The 19,221-nt window shown below is 36.0% G+C and overlaps 2 protein-coding genes across 2 annotated transcripts; one reads left to right on the forward strand and one right to left on the reverse strand.

The window, feature by feature from the left end:
• Positions 1-5,813: 5,813 nt before the first annotated feature.
• On the forward strand, positions 5,814-7,081 carry fitm1 (fat storage inducing transmembrane protein 1; the record flags this gene model as incomplete). Its single annotated transcript, XM_079863335.1, has 2 exons — positions 5,814-6,079; positions 6,388-7,081. 2 exons carry the CDS (start codon positions 5,814-5,816, stop codon positions 7,079-7,081), a joined length of 960 nt encoding a protein of 319 aa, XP_079719461.1.
• Positions 7,082-7,974: 893 nt separating this feature from the next.
• Positions 7,975-15,728, reverse strand: psme1 (proteasome activator subunit 1). The gene is made up of 11 exons (XM_079862713.1): positions 15,471-15,728; positions 15,264-15,296; positions 14,051-14,113; positions 13,870-13,971; positions 13,407-13,461; positions 12,747-12,844; positions 12,409-12,477; positions 9,055-9,122; positions 8,889-8,943; positions 8,716-8,802; positions 7,975-8,622 (listed from the first exon to the last, which is right to left on the reverse strand). The coding sequence occupies exons 1-11, from the start codon at positions 15,507-15,509 to the stop codon at positions 8,536-8,538; spliced, it is 756 nt and encodes a 251-aa protein (XP_079718839.1). The 5' UTR covers positions 15,510-15,728; the 3' UTR covers positions 7,975-8,535.
• Positions 15,729-19,221: the final 3,493 nt, after the last annotated feature.

The raw sequence follows: 19,221 nt of genomic DNA on the forward strand, positions 1-19,221 counted from the left end.
GCCCTCCAGATCCACACAGGGTGCACCTGTGCCCTCCAGATCCACACAGGGAGAATGTTTGCTCATCAGGTCCCAGCAGAACTCTGCCAGTTCTAAAAAAGGGGACCACCCTTCATCCGTGGTCTACAGTGATGCATCTGAGAAAGCCCAGCTCTCAGGTTTCTCAGATGCAACACTAAAGTCCTTGGACCAGAGGAGAAATTGGAGGCAGAAAAAGCCACAGATATCACCTGTGCCTGCTGAGTCCCCCCAGGAACCACCTGTGCACATCGGGTCCAAACAAAGAGAAAAACTCAAGATCCCTAAGTATCTGACAAAGCACTTGCAAAAAGCCTTTTTTGAAAACTAAAGATCCCTGAGCCCAGGAGCTGCTGCAACAGAAGCCTCAAGCTTTGTCTGCAGGGAACACGCATGCCTGAAAAGATCTCACAGAGGCAAAAACTAAACATTTCTGAGCTGTTGAGACGGGAGCAACTGCAGCAGAAGCCTCTAGCCCCTTCTCTGAAGATAGCACCTGTCTGTTCCGCACAGGGAGCACCTGTTACTAACAAGATCTCCGACTGGAGAAATCTTAAAAACCCTGAGCTGCTGAGAAAGGAGCTGCTGAGGCAGCATTTGCAAAATGCACCAGTGCTTGTGTCACCTGCAAGCCTCAGGATTCCTAGGCAGCAGAGGGAAAAGTGGGAGCAGCAGAAGAAAATCCCAAAGGGAGTGTCTGTGCCTGCCAATACCCCACAGAGAACACTTGTTCCACCATGTTTCCCACAGCAACCTCCCGGGTCTCCCCAGGGAGCACCCATGCCCTGTTGGAGTAAGAGGGTGTGTCGATGGAGCACTGAAACTTCTGTAAGTCCCTTCTATCTCTTGTTTTTACTTATTTTAAGATTTATTCAAAAAAGAAAACATTGCCTTTAACTATGCTACTGTTTTCTATGTCATCAAAATGCTAAAAGGATTTAGACACCTTTAGATTTAGTCTAAGAAGCACGCATTAAACCTCCCCAGCATTGCACGATTATACATGTATCTGTTCCCTCAACAGGACAATTTAGGTCTGTGTCAGGCACCTCCACAAAAACTATGTGTGGAAATTGACAACAAGGTGAAGCAGAATCTTAAACTGAGGAGCTACAACCATCAAGCCCATCAGATGACCACTTCATAACTGAACCAGAGAACTCAGGGGAGCTTTCAGCCCAGATCTCAGCTGACCGGAAAAGAGCATTGGTTAGACCCTCCCATCTCTCAGTTTTACTTAGATTTAGAAATTATTAAACACTTTAGTAATTTAATCTGGGACGACAATCTTGTCGTTTTCATTTCGGACCCCTCATATTGAAATGGTAGAAGCAGTTTGGCTTTAGATTTTCTTTAAGAATCACTTATTAAATCTGCAGCATTACATAATTATGTCTGTTTCTTCAACAGGATTTTGTGTACATTTTGTGTAATTTCAAATATTTAATATTTGTATTGTGTTTGTACGTGTTATATGAATCCATGTATAAATATGTGTATATATATATATATATATATATATATATATATACACACACACACACACACACACACATATATATATACACATATATATATAAACTGTGTATTTATTTATTTGTCAATGACAAAACACATTAATTAGCACTAGTGTTATATAAACAGATCATTTTCATCTGTTGTCACTAGACTGATTAAATTCACGCACTAAGCCAAAGGATAGCATTGTAACAACATATGTAATTCCTATTTTCCACAACATATGGGTATATAATACAACTGATTCACTATTTCAGTATACATTTTCTTGCAACAATACATTTTCTTGCAACAATACCCTGCATCCAAAACTTCATCAGATAAAGGTTTGTTTGAATTTTTTTAATGACAGATTTAAGTCCAAATACTTTTCTTATACTTTACTTTTATCAGTGGACCTTATATATACAAACAAAAAACCGAAAACACCTATACTTCTTGGCAGCTTCTTTGGTGCATTTATTTAGTGCATGTTTAACTGGATTTTTACAAAATGTGTACAATGTACAGAAAAACTGTGAATCTCTAAATATCTATTCATAAATATTTATTTCTATAACTTATGCCATAGTATTATGCTGTTTGTTATTAGTGTTTTTAAAGGTTATTATAGGTTATTAGCACTGTTATCTGAAAATTTCTTGCACTGTATGCTAAATAGGTTTTGAACTTTTGAATAATCCTACTTACCACATACCTACCCTCCAACAGTGCAATTCATCATCTTGTCATAGAGGCAGAGAACACTGTGTACTTGCGTTCAGAATGAATCAATGTGAGCAAAGGAATGAACATCAGATTTAATGGAATCAGCTCTTTCCTCGTGGTTGAAGTGAACAAGAGTGTCCTGACCAAATTACTGGTAAGCGTTTTACTGGAGTAGTGCTGGGTGGGAGGATTCTTGTGGTGTCTTTATATAGGCCTATAGTTTATTTAACTGTTAGGGCAACAATATAACAATTATTTTTACCTTTGTTTTGTTTCTATGATTTTTTTCTCTAAATACACATAAAATGATTTATATATTTTAGAAATTATTATTAGTAGTAATAAATGTTTTTATTTTTTTATTATTGTATTAACATGTAACTATTTGTATTTTATATATTGTTCATAATAATAGGATTAATACACCTATTTATTAAACAATGGTGTCTTATATAATATTAGTGTTGTCTAATAACACCCTTGATGTGGCACTGATGTGGCTTATTGTTTTAATAACTAATAACGTTCATCTTTACAGTGGTTACGACTACATCAAGGATAAGGAAGATGAGCTGACCTTTATGGAAGGAGCCAAACCAATTGAAACATTTGTTGTGTTGAACTATTTTAATTACTTTTGTTTGATTTGTTCATTGCAAACAGCTGAAAGTCTGTAAAGTTTGCCAATAAAGCTGATTTGCAATGGGGGTTAAATAATTTCAATTACTGTATAAAGTTAGCTTGTGGGGTTTCCATAGTGAATGTCAATCACATTATCTTCAACAGTCAATACAAAATGTGAACAAACAAAGTAGATGATTGTCACATTTCCAACGGAAAATCGACCATTTATTTGATTTCCTTTACCTCCTCTCTCCATGCGCTTTTGTTAGGACATTTTGGATGCAAAGCACCATGCCATTGCCCCCAAAGTGAATCAAATTCTTAACGTAAAGAATGCAACATTTAAATATGTATTGTAACCTAAATGTTAAATTCCATTCAGCTTCCATCATTGTATTATTTACAGAACACTTTATTTTAAATATAGGCATTTGTAGACTTACGTTTATGCTCTAATTTTTAGTTAAACATTGATATACATGTTTTTATTCATTTGGTAAATAAATGCAAAGTACATACATTTTTCATTTGTTTCCATGAAGAATCAACAACATGTTAATATATGTTAGTTAATGCCAAAATGATTTTGTATATGCTAAAATGAACAAACATGAAATACATGTAGATAGCTTTAATACGTAAGCTTTGAAGTATACAGTATAAAGGTCTCTAATCAGTACAAATCACAATTCTTACAATGCTGGACTCAATTAAAAAATAAAAAAGTAACAATTAACGCCTTGGTTACTATTGTAAACCCCGCTCCCTGAAGGAGTGAACGGAAGACATTAGGTGACTGATGAATTGGGAATTTGTACAAGCCTGGTAACATGGAGTTACATATATGGACTGACCTTCAGGGCAATACTACGTTCTCCTTGGTAGATCCCATATATTATGGGGGAGTCAATACCGTTTTACAGAGATAGCAGAGTGCTTCCCTCTGCTGAGGGAAAGACATGTGCAGATAGGGAAGCTGTACTGTGGAAAAATACACATATGGGATCACCAGAGGGGAATCGCAACAAATGGGCATCTAGTATAATATAGGGGCTGACCAGCCGGGCATACACACAATTACTAGACCTGGCATTGGAACTCCACCAGGGTTCACCGGATGGGGAACTCACCTGAGGAGCAAGGCGCTCATAAGCCGTTCTTAGAGGGGAAGGGAAGCGAGACCCCAACCCATCTTCCCGCCTATTACTTGTTTGTACCAAACACACAGGAAGAACTCGGCTCAACTCAGAGATTGTAGAATCTTGTGAATGTGTTAGGTGTCGCCCAGCCTGCAGCTCTACATGTGTCTGCTAGAGAGGCACCAGTGAGCCAAAGCACAGGAGGAAGAAATGCTCCAAATGAGCTGTCAGTCTAAGCGAGCACGGCTTTCCTTGGGACTGATAAGCCAAGACTATGGTATCCACTATCCAGTGGGCCAACCACTGTTTGAAGACAGCCTTTCCCTTCTGCTGACCTCCATAGCTCCTAGTTCTGCGTGCGGTCCACAAATATACGCAGAGCAAGGCCAGGGTCTGGCTCCTCCGGGGGCAGCGCTTTCAAGTTCACTAACTGGTCCCTGCAAGAAGTGGTGGGAACATTAAACAACATACACTTTTAAGGTGGAGGGAGACAGCCTTCACTCCAACCCATCTTGTAGGAAGGAAAGCACGATATTGATCTGGCATTTACGGGGGTCTTACCTGCGGGAAGAGCACCAATCTACAAAGAGAATCCACTTCCAAGAGTAAGCGTGCCTCATACAGGGGGCTCTTAACTTAAGTGATGGTGTCTACTACCGCTGGGGGTAGGCCACTTAAGTGCTCCGTGTCCCATCCAGAGACCACACGTGGACGTTCCAGAAGTCTGTACGGAGGTGCCATATGGTGCCCCATCCCTGAGAAAGCAGGTCCTACCTCAGGATAATCCTCCAGCGTCAGGTCCGAAAAACAGGTCCGGATGGGCCAGTAAAGCGCAACCATCAAGACCTGCTCCTCGTCTTCCCTGACCTTGCACAGTGTCTGTGCGAGCAGGCTTACTGGGAGTGGTATGTCTCTGGAGATGCAAACAGGTCCACTTGTGCAACCCAGAAACATTCTGAGATCAGCTGGACCACCTTGGGGTGGAGTGTCCACTCTACCTGGGATAGGGCTGTCATAAGCAAATTGGCTACACGATTGAGCTCGCCAGAGATGTGAATGGCATGAAGCAACCTGAGTTGCTTCTGACTCAATAGGAGGAGATGGCGAGTGAGTTGTGACATTCAACGGGAGCGTAGATCACCTTGACAGCTGATGTACGCGACATGCAATGTCTTGTCCGTGCGGACCAGTACATGTTGCCCCGCAGCAGGTGTACAGGTGTACTACTGCAAGCAACTCGAGGCAATTGATATGCCAATGCAAGCAAGGTCAAGTCCAGGAGCACATCCGTCACATGCAGCGCCCCAGCCTGTGAGCTGAGACAACAACATGCCTGGACACTTGTTCTAGGGGAACACCTGCCCGTAGAAAAGTAAGGTCCGACCACGGGCTGAAACTGAGGGGACAGATCGGTGGGATTACTTTAGATTAAAGAAAATGAGGTTTTCATTTTTAAAGAAAACCTGTTATTAAATCACAGACACATAATTGTATTATACATAAGAAAGAGCCCACTCACAGATGCTGAATACAGTTGAAAGCACAAAGGGAATGCTGCTGCACTGCTTTATATCACACACACGTGTGAAGGGTACAACAAGCTGATAAGATGGGAATGTTAGGAGCTGTTAGGGATGTTGTTAGGGACTCAGTGAGTGGGGGTAAATGATGAGAAGTGTGACATAAACCAGCAGGTTGAACTCAGCTGTGAAAACAAAAGGGAAGCTAATAACACTGCTGACAGATGGTAGAACAATCTCATTTCTGTCTTTCTCTCAATTTGTGCTGTTATGGGATTTGTTGGACATGCACTGGAAGTACTGCCCTGAGCAAACCAAGATGGATCATTGTGGACTAAAGGAGATACTTTATAAGATCCTTAACTCTGCCAACAAGCTTCTGCACTCAGCTCTGGTGCTGTTCACTGATCTCACAGCTGGAATACTTGGTCATGTGTTATTCAGACGGCATTTTCACTGCCTCCTCTCTGTGCTGGTGCTGTTTGGACCTGTTCTGAGTCTCTGGGTGTCCAAGTACAGCATATTTGGCAACAAGAACCACTACCTGTACAGGCAAGAAAATCCTTAATTATGAGACCTTACTGCAGATTTTGTTAAGTGTGAAATTTATCTTTTAATTTACATCAACTCTTTGCATGGATCATTGTCCTGCGGGAAAATCCAATCCTTTGAGTCTTTGTGAAGGCTCTTTTCATACATTCCATACCCTTTTATTATAGTGCAATAAATTTGACTATTTATCACACGTTTACTATTTATTTATTTATTAATATTTTATAGTTTATGAACCATTTTTTATTTCCTTTGTAATGTTTGTATTCTGAGATGTCTCATTGATTCTGGTTGTTGTGATCTCATAGGGTATTCCTGCATTCATGCTGGGGCTGGACCTGCATATTATGTGGCTCTTTCGTCTTTCTTCTGTCATTCTGCATCAGTAACTCTCTCGTTCACTCAGTCCGTCACCTCTCTCGGCTCGCTGTGACCGGGACGCTGTGGACACTGTTTCGTCGTCTTCTCTCCTTCCTAGTGGACGCCTCAGGAACCTGTTTTGAGCCACTACAAAGCACCACAGAAGTTTGCAGGACCCCCGGGGAGCTCCTGGACTCTGATACGGGCCCCTTATTACTACTGAGAGAGGAAAAGGGTAAAGCAGCCTGCCTTAAGGCCGGGCTACAGTGGCAGGGATGTGAGGTTTCTGATGAAATCCTGATTCTAAGTTTATGTTGTTTGATTCTTGTTGAGGAAATAGCCGTTTTTGGGCCCTGCATGGCTCTAGGAAAGCCTCCTGGAGCGCCACTGAGGATTCTCTTCATGCTGTGTGTGTTGTTGATGAGTCTCTGGATCTTCCTGATTCTCTGCTTGCTAGCGCACTTCCCACAGTTCCCTTCCCAGCTGGTTGGGGGAGCTCTTGGCTATCTGGGATGGAAGGGACTTTATAAGGGCTGGTGTGTTTTAAAGCCTGGCTGGTGCTGTCTTGGAAGACCAAGAGCTTCGCATTCGGACATCACGAGTAAAACTGCAGTAAATGCAAGTAAAGGAAATAAGGAATAAAGGAAATATATATATATATATATATATGTCAAACCAAAATGTATTCAGACACATTCAACATTTCTCACATTATCAGTTTCATCACTATAGTTTAAAAAATGGTTATAAGAGTTATCAATTCAGTTGATTTTTTACTGGTTTTGGCCATCCTTCTGTTGTCTCACAAATGAATAAGGTTGAATAGCTGTCAGCTGTTAAATTTAAGTACACAATTAGATAATACCAATTTAGGTCAACAAATTACCAAGCAATGCTTAATTTTGTTCAGTCTGTGGTGTAAAAAGGTTGCATTAGAAATTAAAGGAAAAAAAAACACTTAAGCAAAACATGGTCAAGTCAAAGTGTCTGAATAATGTTTGGTCCCAAATTTTTATATATTTTACTGGTAGTCCACTGTATGAAGAATTTTTGGATAAAATGTGTCATAGTTTACTTTATTTTGCTATCTTCACTTATACAAATGAACTATGGTGTCCTGCACCCACTAATAAAAAATTATAAAAATTATTTCTGGTGTCTGAATAATTTTTGACTGTGTGTATGTGTGTGTGTTAATTTCAAAATTAACGAATACATTTCTAAATAAAAAGTTGTATCTGTTAATTTAATTTAGTGGTCCAGCAAACATGAACAGTTGTATTCTGATTAACTAATGTCAACTGACTAATAAATACTGTAACAAATGTATTTCTCATTGTTAGTTAATGTTGGTTATTGCATTAACTAACGTTAATTAATAATACCTTACTTTAAATTGTTACCAAAGTTTTTAATGTAAAAGTTTTTTAAAACTCTTTAAAAAAAAGTCTGCATTTATTTGAAAAACAAAAGAGTAATACTGTGAAATATTATTAAAATCGAAAAAAAACCTGCTTTCTATTTGAATATATTTTAAAATGTACTTTATTCCTGTGATGCAAAGCTGAATTTTCAGCATCATTACTCCAGTCTTCAAAGTCACATGATCCTTCAGAAATCAAAAACATTTATTATTATTAATGTGTTCTCCTTAATATTTTTGTGTAAACCGTGATACACTTCTTTCAGGATCTTTGATGAATAGAAAGTTAAAAAGAACAGCATTTATTTGAAACAGAAATCTTTAAAAACTTTATAAATGTCTTTACTGTAAATTTTGATTCATTTATTGCAACCTTGCTGAATAAAAATATTAATTTCTTTAACTTAAATAAAACAATTATTTATAGTTATTTTCCTGTTTTGTCAAACTGTAAAGATAATACTTCTAAATGATGTTTTATTTGACATTATGAATGAAAACATGAGTGATGCCACATTTAGCAGAACTCTTTATTGAGTAAAAACTACTACAGTTGATTCTGTTGATGTAATTGAAGCTCAAGTCAATGCACTGTGACTGTGGATGTGAAACTCAAGACTACATGTTTTACTTTTCAGCAAATGTGTGTGTGTTTGTGTGTTGGCTGCAGTTCTCAGTAGATAAGCGCTTTTGAAGATAAGTCTCCTCTGGGCTTCTTAATCTTGTCAAAGTTCTTGACGATGACATCATACATCATGGCCTAGATTTGAACAGAATGGATCAGTCACACGAAAGCACCAACTTACACTAAAACTGAGATGTTTTGTTCAGGGCAAGCTGAGACTGAACTTACATAAGTGTTGCGAATCTCCAGTGCTACGATACGTAACTCGCAGTACTGGTGCTGATCCAGTTCATGGACAAGCTGCCTGAAATCTCCCTGTTTCCAAGCAACAAAACAATCAAATTATCAGAAGCTCAAAGATTTTTGAAAACATGTCTATATCTAACACAAAATAAACTGACCACATGTGGCTGTTTGGAAGCCTTGGCTACAGCGTCTCCCCTCTCGCTGAAGTACCTGAGTAAACACAACCACAGTGAGAAATATGACACATTAAACATGTATTTATAATAGAGACATCATGAGGTTAGTGTTTGACTGTGGTTGTGATGCTGTCTGGTCTCTTACTTGGAAATCTGTGTCTGAAATCCCTCGATCTTGGTGCGGGTGTTGGTAAGCAGTTCAAAAACCTTTTCCTGTGGGAACATTTTTGCATTTTTTCAATTTTTTTTAAATGAGTACAACCTTTCTATCTTATGTACCACCGCCTCATCAATATGTTTAAGTACAATATGTTTAGCTTCCTGTGATGCAAAGCTGAATTTTCAGCATCATTACTCCAGTCTTCAGTGTCACATGATTCTTCTGTACTTTTGTAGTGTACTTTGTACGGCCTTATTTGATCAATGTAGTGCGTCCTTGCTTTAAAAAAAAATCTAACTGACCTCAAACCTTTGATTGGTAATGTAATTTAACACTATAATTCATATTTAAAATGGGATATAAAATAATTAATATTTAAAATGAATATTAAAAAATTAAATAAAAACTGCATGGGTGAAAAATTCATAAAGTGCATGAGTCACATATATTATGTTTGTGTCATCAACACAAATTTATAAAACCTGCACATATTACACATTATTTTGGTATATAAAATAATTTACATTAAATATATATTATTCATTTGTCAATTGATATTATTTTTGAAGTACCCCTCTTAAATTACATATTTTATGATTGCAAACATACATGCATATTGTAAAAGCTTGTGATAACTTGTGATAATAAAAGTTTTAGGTTGACACAGATATCAGAGAATAGACTGGACACATGACTGGTAAATACATACATTTTCTGAAGAGACACGATCACTTTATATTATGAACAGATTGAATTTAGGCTTTTATTCACATTTAAACATTCATCAACTCACACATCAGTTGTTGTAAACGGAAGCTCAAGCATGTTCACTTGACATGTGAGAACCAATGAGGTTCATTCTCGTGTTACGCAGCACGTTTAGCTTCGACAGTAACCAATGAGGTTCATTCTCGTGTTACGAGACGAGAATCCATACTCATATGGATTAGTTTTATGGGTTGGATTTCCCGATAACGTTGTCTCTTCAAATTCAAATTCATGCTATGAATTTATAGCATGAAGACTATGAAGCGCTATGAAGACTCTAAAGGTATAACTTAACTAAAGGTATGCCATTTCTATGCGTGTTCCCCGAACTATACCTTAGAAGGTTGCTTAAGATCTACCTTCTTACATGCGACGTTACCAGGTGCTGTCCGTGGCGATGCTGCTGAATTGGTTGATATCGATGGCTCGAGAATCAATTATTCTCTCGTGCAGGGGCTGCTTCACTGCGTTATGTGAGAAAGCGGTGTTCTTTATAAAAGAAGCACTTCAGAAGTAGTTGAAATTGCATTTATTAGGACTCATGAGATATTATGAAAAAATAATCCAAACTATAATTGCCTATAATAACCTATCCTACATATTTTAAAATTGTATCATATATTGCCGCCACAATAACGGCCCATTTCAAATGTGTACGTGCTTTCTTCTCTTTCTCCTTCTAGTTTGCTGAGGTGGAGCTGTGATGAAATATTGTTCTTGTAAATCCTTTTCAGCATTTCAGTAATAAAAGTGTACATCGTACGTACGGTGCTCGGCAGTGATCAAAAAGGATTTAAACAGTGAATTTTAAAGTGATCTCTTCTTGTAAACTTAGAGATGTGGATTCGGATGGCAATTAAATCACCACACGACCTTGGTGTTTGTCAACAGTAGGTAATTCGGCCGGGGATTTTTACACAGGTGGTGGAAGAAAAACATGGACATTCTGGATTCGGACGGCAATAAAATCACAGACTAACCCCTGTCAATGTTGAAAATACCTTACGACCCCATGAGAAACAATTACCGTCCGAATAGGGCTTAACTGACAGTATGCTTTCACAGCGTTCCGCGGATGGCGCCGTCTTTGATTTAGCACAACCATTTGCTGTATCACTGCCATAGTTTGACCAAACTCCCCACCACAATCATTCCCTTTAAATAGACTCCTAAGCCTTTACTGCATGCCTAATGCCAGCTGATGTACCTTTGGTTAATATAATTAAAAACCTAACAACAATCAGTGTAATGACAATTTTATTCTTTGCATGAAAATATTTGAATTAGCCTAATTGAACACTGGGTGTATTACAACTTCAGAATTTTATTCATATGAGATGTAGGCTAAAGAAGCTTTTTGCAGTGGTGGCCACTAGCGGAGTGAACTGTCAACAGTGATAAGGTAAAGCTAAGAGTGGTCAAGACCAGCCTTCTGAACATATGATTTAAAGAAGGTATACTTAAATAAGAACGTTTCGGGAAACACGTATTAACGATAAGGTACAGTTTAAAGGAGAACTCCGGTCAATTTTAACATTGAGCTCATTTTTTTTTACATTTGGAGTGCTGTCAATACAGAGAACAACGACAAAAATCGGTGTTGCCTACACCGAGTTATTCTATTTTTAAAATTTGCACCCTGTTGACTTCAATGGGGCAAGTACTAAACCTGCTTTTAGCCTCTTAACATCCTTGATGTGTCATTACAAGTGCACAGCCAATGTGAGTGATTCCTTCTGAGTGAACACGAGTGAGTCTGACTGCAGTAGATGTTAAAGAAATGTATAAAAATGATGTTATTTAAGCCAGCGCAAATACCTTTGTTTACATCCTGTTTTTCGGTTGAAGTCCAAAGTAGTCGATTGCCGAGTTCACACGCATAGGTTTAATACCTATGATCACGCGCGTGAACTCGGCAATCGACTACTTTGGACTTCAACCGAAAAACAGGATGTAAACAAAGGTATTTGCGCTGGCTTAAATAACATCATTTTTATACATTTCTTTAACATCTACTGCAGTCAGACTCACTCGTGTTCACTCAGAAGGAATCACTCACATTTTCTGTGCACTTGTAATGACACATCAAGGCTGTTAAGAGGCTAAAAGCAGGTTTAGTACTTGCCCCATTGAAGTCAACAGGGTGCAAATGTTAAAAAGAGGATAACACGGTGTAGGCAACACCGATTTTTGTCGTTGTTCTCTGTATTGACAGCACTCCAAATGTACAAAAAAATGAGCTCAATGTTAAAATTGACCGGAGTTCTCCTTTAAGGTGTAACTTAAGAACGCCGTAGCGTTAAGAAGTTTTTGGGAAATCCAGCCATGATCTCTTTACAAACTTTTTGAAGCGTCAGAGTGTCAGTTGCATAGACTGTCAATGGAGGGACAGAAAGTTCTCAGATTTCATCAAAAAGATCTTCATTTGTGTTCCTAAGATGAATGAAAGTCTTACGGGGTTGGAACGACAAGAGGGTGAGGAATTAATGACAGAATTTTCATTTTTGGATGAACTAACCCTTTAAAATAAGTTAATAAGAGCAATTTTGTCACAATATAGGGTTAACTGACCTGTACAGAAACTCCAAAATTGTTCCCATCTTCAATTCTGGGGACCTGTAGCTGTATCCACATTGACACCTACACAAAGGTGTCACAATGTTACAAAATGTACAAAAATTTACCAAAATGCTTTATTAAATGTCTTGATGCCAGCAGAATCTACATGCAGTATAAAATGAAGGTATTATAGCACCAGTTGAGCAATTACATATGTCAGAAAAGTCAAATCATCAAAAAAAGGTGAAAATTGAATATCATCTTTACCTTTTTTTTTGGATGGGTTTAACTTTTTGACTAATCTAAACTGTTCAGATCTGCATAGCAACCACATGATATCACTTCCTCACCGTGTTAAGACACTCCTTTAGAATCTGAATCTCAGGCTTGATGAGCTTGAAGAGTTTCTCTACTGTCTCATTGCAGGCGATGGGACCACAGGGAGGACCTTTCAGTTCACAAATAATATCATTAGTTAAAGTTGTGCTCTCCAAATCACCACTTCAGTTTGTAAGGATAGAGATGGATGGAAGACTTTGGCTGCATCCGAAATCGCACACTTCCCTACTATGTAGCACGCGAAAAAACAGTATGTGACAAAAGGAGTATGTCCGAATTCACAGTACTCATAAAACAAAGGCGAAAAGTATCCAGATGACCTACTACTTCTGACAAGATTCTGAAGTGTGCATACGATAGACATCTCACTATCCCACAAGGCCACGGGAGAGGATTTATGAAATCGGTGAAGCGACACAAGTGATAATGACAACATTGCGAATGGAGAACGTCTGGATTATATTCATAAGCGGATGTGAAGTAATTACTTATTCAAAATATGTATTTACTCAAAATTTCTATGACATTAACAGTCCAACAGTGCCAGTCTGTGTTCATGCTGTGAATTACACATTGTCATTTTGCATTTGGGGGAATTCAGATCCAGGGAAAATGGAACCCAACAATTACCAGTTTCAGTTTCATTTTCAACATTCTATCAATACATTTACCTTCATCCTCTTCTTCTCCCTTCTCTCCACCCTTCTTTCCCTCTTTGGCCTCTTTCTGTGTGAATAAAATGTCATAAAAGTCTAATAGGTTACTTAAACCAAACCACAAATTGTCTTGAAGGTGCGATACAGTGATTAAATTGATTTAAAAAGTCATTAATGTGGATAATCAGTGTCATTTTTTGGTAAAACTGAACAGAGGATGAATTATAGAAAGTGAATGTCATTAATTTTTACGATTCATTCATCTAAATGTATGATATTTTTCATGTATATTATGTACAGTCTGTAAATATAGAAAATATTACCTAATATATATTTGAATAAGGCAAAAATGTATGTAATAATCAAATTTATCTGGGATGCATTTCAGTTATTTATTTGTCCTGGTATATATATTTTTTCATATTGAAATAATGTGAATAATTAGGCTTGTTAATAAGAAATAATGTGTTTTAATGACCTCCTCTTTCTTCTTCTTCTTAAGCTCCTCTTTAGCCGGGTCTGGGATTGGGATGTCCAGAGGAGCCCTCACAACAGACAGATCCTTCAGACTACAGGAACCCTAAAAAAATCAAAATAAATATTCTCAATGACTCAATGAGTCTGATTGTTTAAGATGCACCTGCTGGATGACCTCATACCTGTAATATTTTATCCATCTCTGCAATTTTCTCAGGGAAGACGTTTGAGATCAACTGTTCAGCCTGTTTAAAAGAAACACTGACATGTAACAAACTTTCACTATATTACTAGTGTAACATCATAATACATTAATATTGGTTCTCCTTCAAACTGCTTCATGAATCTTTCTATCATGATGGTTCATTTCTTTTCACAATTATAATAGTGTATAATACAATTTCTATAATAATTGGTATTTTAGCATAAACTAAAATGACTGTGGTAGGGGAGACCAGGGACAGTTGTAACGGGACGGTTGTAACACCTTGAATTCCTACAATCAGAAACCACCTAGAGTGATGACACTCACTGTGCTCATGCTCAGTTAGTTTCCCTCCATTCTTGCCAAAAAGGGAACCACATCTGAAAATTCCTGATGGAGTTATCTACAAAAGGTTGTTTTTGAGGTAAAAAATTACTTTTCTTTCTGATGTACTTTTTTGGATGCTGTTATAAGATCAAATGTCTATGAATTCAAACAAGTATTAGTAGAATCACTGTTTTGTAAGCTAAAAATAGAAATGGCTAACAAGTGTCAAACTAGCAGTCAAGCTAGCTCACATGAGATGAAAACATGGTTGGTGATTCAGTATCACCAACCAAGTGTCATTTATATTTTAAAAACTAATCAAGCTAAAAAAAACTGCATAGTTTTTTAAAAGTAAAATGTGCACTGTGCATTGCAAATTAAATATAAAATGTCATCAAATCACATTTTAAGGTAATTATCTTTTTTTATATAAAACAAATATTCATAATTCATTTTAAGTATGAAAAAAGGTAATCATTACTTAAAAACATGAAATGAATAGTCACAATAACATGACTGATAAATAATATTTTCCATTTTGAGAATATGATTGATTCATTATGTATATTTTAGACATGTTACAAACGTCCCTGACATGTGTTACGACCGTCCCTGTACACTGGGACGGTTGTAACAGTGGAGAGACTGTATTAAAATCAATTTTGCAACCTGTACATATTTCATAAAACCACTTAAATACATTGTTTCAGCAGTTGACAGATTGAAGTTTATAATATAATAAATTGGTTATTCCAGTATAAATGTTTTTTGATGTATTGCTAAAAAAGTGTTACAACTGTCCCTGGTCTCCCCTACATTTGTAAAGGCGATGAAAGAGATTGACTAAATGTATTTATAATTACCTCCTTGGTGATTTTTTGGGAGAATCCATCCACCTGCAAAGTAGATACGAAGTGTTTGTCAAACTTACCACTTCAACACTAACACGCGTTCATTAACATATTCTGATGTTTATATGCAGGTTAAACTCAAATTCCCTCATTTGTTCGCTCAATAAACAGTCATAAATTACTTTTAATTAGATTTCGGGCCTGTAATAGGCGGCTTACCTGTTTCTTAGACGCGGGGCTCATGTCTAAGGAAGTCATTATTGCAGATAGTCGTTTCGATTTGTCCTGTTGCAAAACTTTATTGAACCTGTTTGCACACAAACGCGTTTAATTTCTTATCCCACTGGGTAACGTGGGGTTTAGTTTGAAAAGAGAAGATCAAATGCACTTGTTCTCGACGAAACGACGAGAAGTCGCAGTTAGTCAGCACAAAGAATGAAAATGAAAGTGAATTACGCATTAAATGAATAATTCCTGATGTCACCGAAAGGGGGCAACAACAATCAAAAAAACTTTCAGCGAGTTACGGAAACCGACGGAAACAGGCTTTGCTTTGACAAATAGAATAAAAGTCCTGTTGTTTTGTACTCTTGCAGCTTTTGTTCTGTCACTTATAATATTTCTATTTATAATATAAACACTGGACTGATCAATGAGGAATGCAAGAGAATTATATTTATTTTTACGATGCTTTCATCTGAATGTATGGCATTTTTTTCATATATATTATGTATTTTAAAAATATATAAAACGTCCAGAATATTACTTATATATATGTATAAAATAAATGAGAAAAAGTATATAAAATACATTGTATACGTTTTTTTTAAAGTATAGAAAAAGGTTCAAAATACCGATACGATATTTAAAATAAATGAGGAAAAAACGAAATATATGTAAATAAATACATACATACATACATACATACATACATAACTGTAAAGGACAAAGATAAATGTATTTGGCATATATTTCAATTTATTTATTTATTTATTTATTTATTTATTTATTTATTTATTTATTATTTATTATTATTTATTTATTTATCCTGATATATTTTTTACATTTTTTTAAAATAAAAATATATACATATAATTGAAAATATATATAAAATAATACATTGTATACCCTTTTTATGTATTCAAAGTATATAAAAAAAAATCAAAATATTGCTAATATATTTTAAATAAATGAGAAAAAGTATAATGTAAAATTATGTATAATGTATGTAATATATTGTAAAATATATGTAAAATATGTTTTTTCTACTGTATATGTATTTTACAAACATATATGTAAAATAAATGACAACAAATGTAATGAAAAAAATATTTGAGATAGCCTATATTTCAGTTATTTGTGCTGATAGGGTTTGAATGAAAATCTATAAATATTATTCAACTTATTTACATTTCACTTATTCGTTTGGCAGACACTACATCAACTGTACATCTAAGTTTGTGAGTTCCTTGGGAATTGAACCCATGACTTTAACGCTGCTTATTTCATTGCCCATGAATTACATTTGGTAATATATTTTAAAAATGAAAGTTTAAACAAAACTTGTAAATATATATTTTATATTAACACTATATGAGTAAAAAAAAAATGCCATAGGAACCCAACAGCATTATTATTCCTGATCGTAAGGCACAACTGCAAAAGCTTAACATGTCAATATCTGATCAGGAAAAGTCGTGCAAAAGGTATAGGAGACATCATTTGTAACTGACAAAGAAACAGTCTGTGCAAGACTTTTTTAAACTCTTTAAAAATCAGTTTCCAAAAAGGTGTTTTCGCAGTAATGCCATAGTTAGAAGAACCATAGAACCTTTCAGTGAGCAGTTTTCAAAAGAACCATTGTTTTTATAGTGCGAAATAATGCTAATACTCTTTTTCCACGATGTAACATTTTGTGCAGGCCAACAAAGAACCTTGTATGTAAGAGACTCCCTAATTTATTCCTAAAAGTTGCTTTTGATATCAACAAAGGACAGAGACAACACTGTAAGGAAAGAGATAGAGCACACTCTCATAAAAACAAATAAAAGTAGACTGCAGTTATGTGCAGACCACTAGATTTAATCATCAAAACACTGTTTATTCCTTGACTTTCCGCTCATCCACTGAAAAGTACTCTCTTCCATCACAGATATCCACTGATTAAACAGAAAACCACTGTTTACATGGGTAGTTTACATATCAAAGGACTGAACACATCTCCTTAATCTTAATCGAGTCAAACTGAATTGAGTAATATATATTCAATGTTAGTTTTGTTTGGGTTAAAACAGTTTGCAAGTTGCATAGTAGTTCACAGGATCATTATTGCTCAAAATGACCCAAGCAATGCATGTTTTTGTTTTTGCACAGTCCAAAGGGCAAAGTTCTCTTTTCTCATAAAATGCAGTGTGTGTGTGTGTGTGTGTGTGTGTGTGTGTGTGTGTGTGTGTGTGTGTGTGTGTGTGTGTGTGTGTTTGTGAATGAGTGTAAGAATGGTCCTTGCTATCACAAGCACAGCCGTTTAACGAATTCATTATCATAATGTTTTTTTTAAATGTAATATTGTACCCATTTAGTCTAATAAAAGTGTGTTACAATGATTCACCAGCATTTGAACCCAAACTGTACAAGATCTCTGGACATGTGAGCCACTTTTGCAAGAAATGTGTTGCCAGAATGCATATGACAGAATGATTTCAATGAATTCATCTACACTCTGGATGTGTTTAATGAGAACTTTTGGGCTTCAGTGGATCTGTTACTTCACACAGATTAAAGTCTAACCACAATGGCTTTTTAGCTTATCTTTATCCACTATCCTCTAATCTACCTCTCTCTCTCTCATACACAAACACTGTGATCTTTAGCCTGTTCATAGTGTTCCTGTCCCCTCTCACGTTCTCACTCAATGATCAAAGTCATTGAACTGAAGACTTCGCAAGCAATTAACCATGCAGTACATACAGTAGCTGTGTTTCGTGCGTGTGCACTGAGTGGCAACTCTTCATGGCTTCAAAACTTATTTGGACACTTGTCGAAAATGTCAAAATGTTATTGTTGTACACATAATGAAATATAAAACCAAAAGGCAGTCTGTAAATAAATGATGCATGTTTTTCTCTGAACAACTTTACTTTTCTGAAATATTTGTGCTATCGCTGCATGTCTCAAGGTCATTTTTAACTGTAAAGTTTTCAAACTTGTGTCCCTTTTTTACATTCTCATTAGTGTTTATCTGATTTGTGCACTAAAAAAAAGTCAAGACGTCATGAACATTTCCACCACATCTCAGAAACGGTAGTGTGTCTGCCAGCAGTCTGTGGTGGTACTGACATTTAAAATAAAATATAAAACATTTGGATTGTCTCACAAAGACTAATTATAATTACCATAGCTAGCATTTTATGTATTCTAAATACACACAATTAAAATTGATTGTTTTGTTATATTATTATTATGATTTTTATCATTTCAACAATAGTATTGAACAATGAAATATTTAATATTCTATATTGAAATACTGAAATAAAATGACATTGAACATTGAAATGATTTATAAGTGAGCTATAATGAGTCCATAACCAAATTAAAAGTTTAAATCTTCTCATGTGAATAAAAACCAAGAGTAATAGTGCTGTCAAATTGATTAATCGTGATTAATCACATCTAACATAATTTTTTTTGTTTATATAATAATGTATAGGTATGTATGTGTACACACACACACACACACACACACACATAAACACAATTATTTTATAACAAAAACTTTTATGTTAGATTAATCGATTTGACAGGTAACAGAATGCAAAAAGAATCAGACACACAGGTAAACACATTTTTATATCCATATTATTTCAAGTAATTACCAGCTAATTACTCTACATGATCATTGAAGTGTGTTTTAATTGAATTACATTAGTTATTGCATTTAAAGATTTACAAAAAAGGGGTACATTATAAAGAT

This window comes from Squalius cephalus (genome assembly GCF_949319135.1).
Source record: "Squalius cephalus genome assembly, chromosome: 25".
Taxonomy (NCBI): Eukaryota; Metazoa; Chordata; class Actinopteri; order Cypriniformes; family Leuciscidae; genus Squalius; species Squalius cephalus.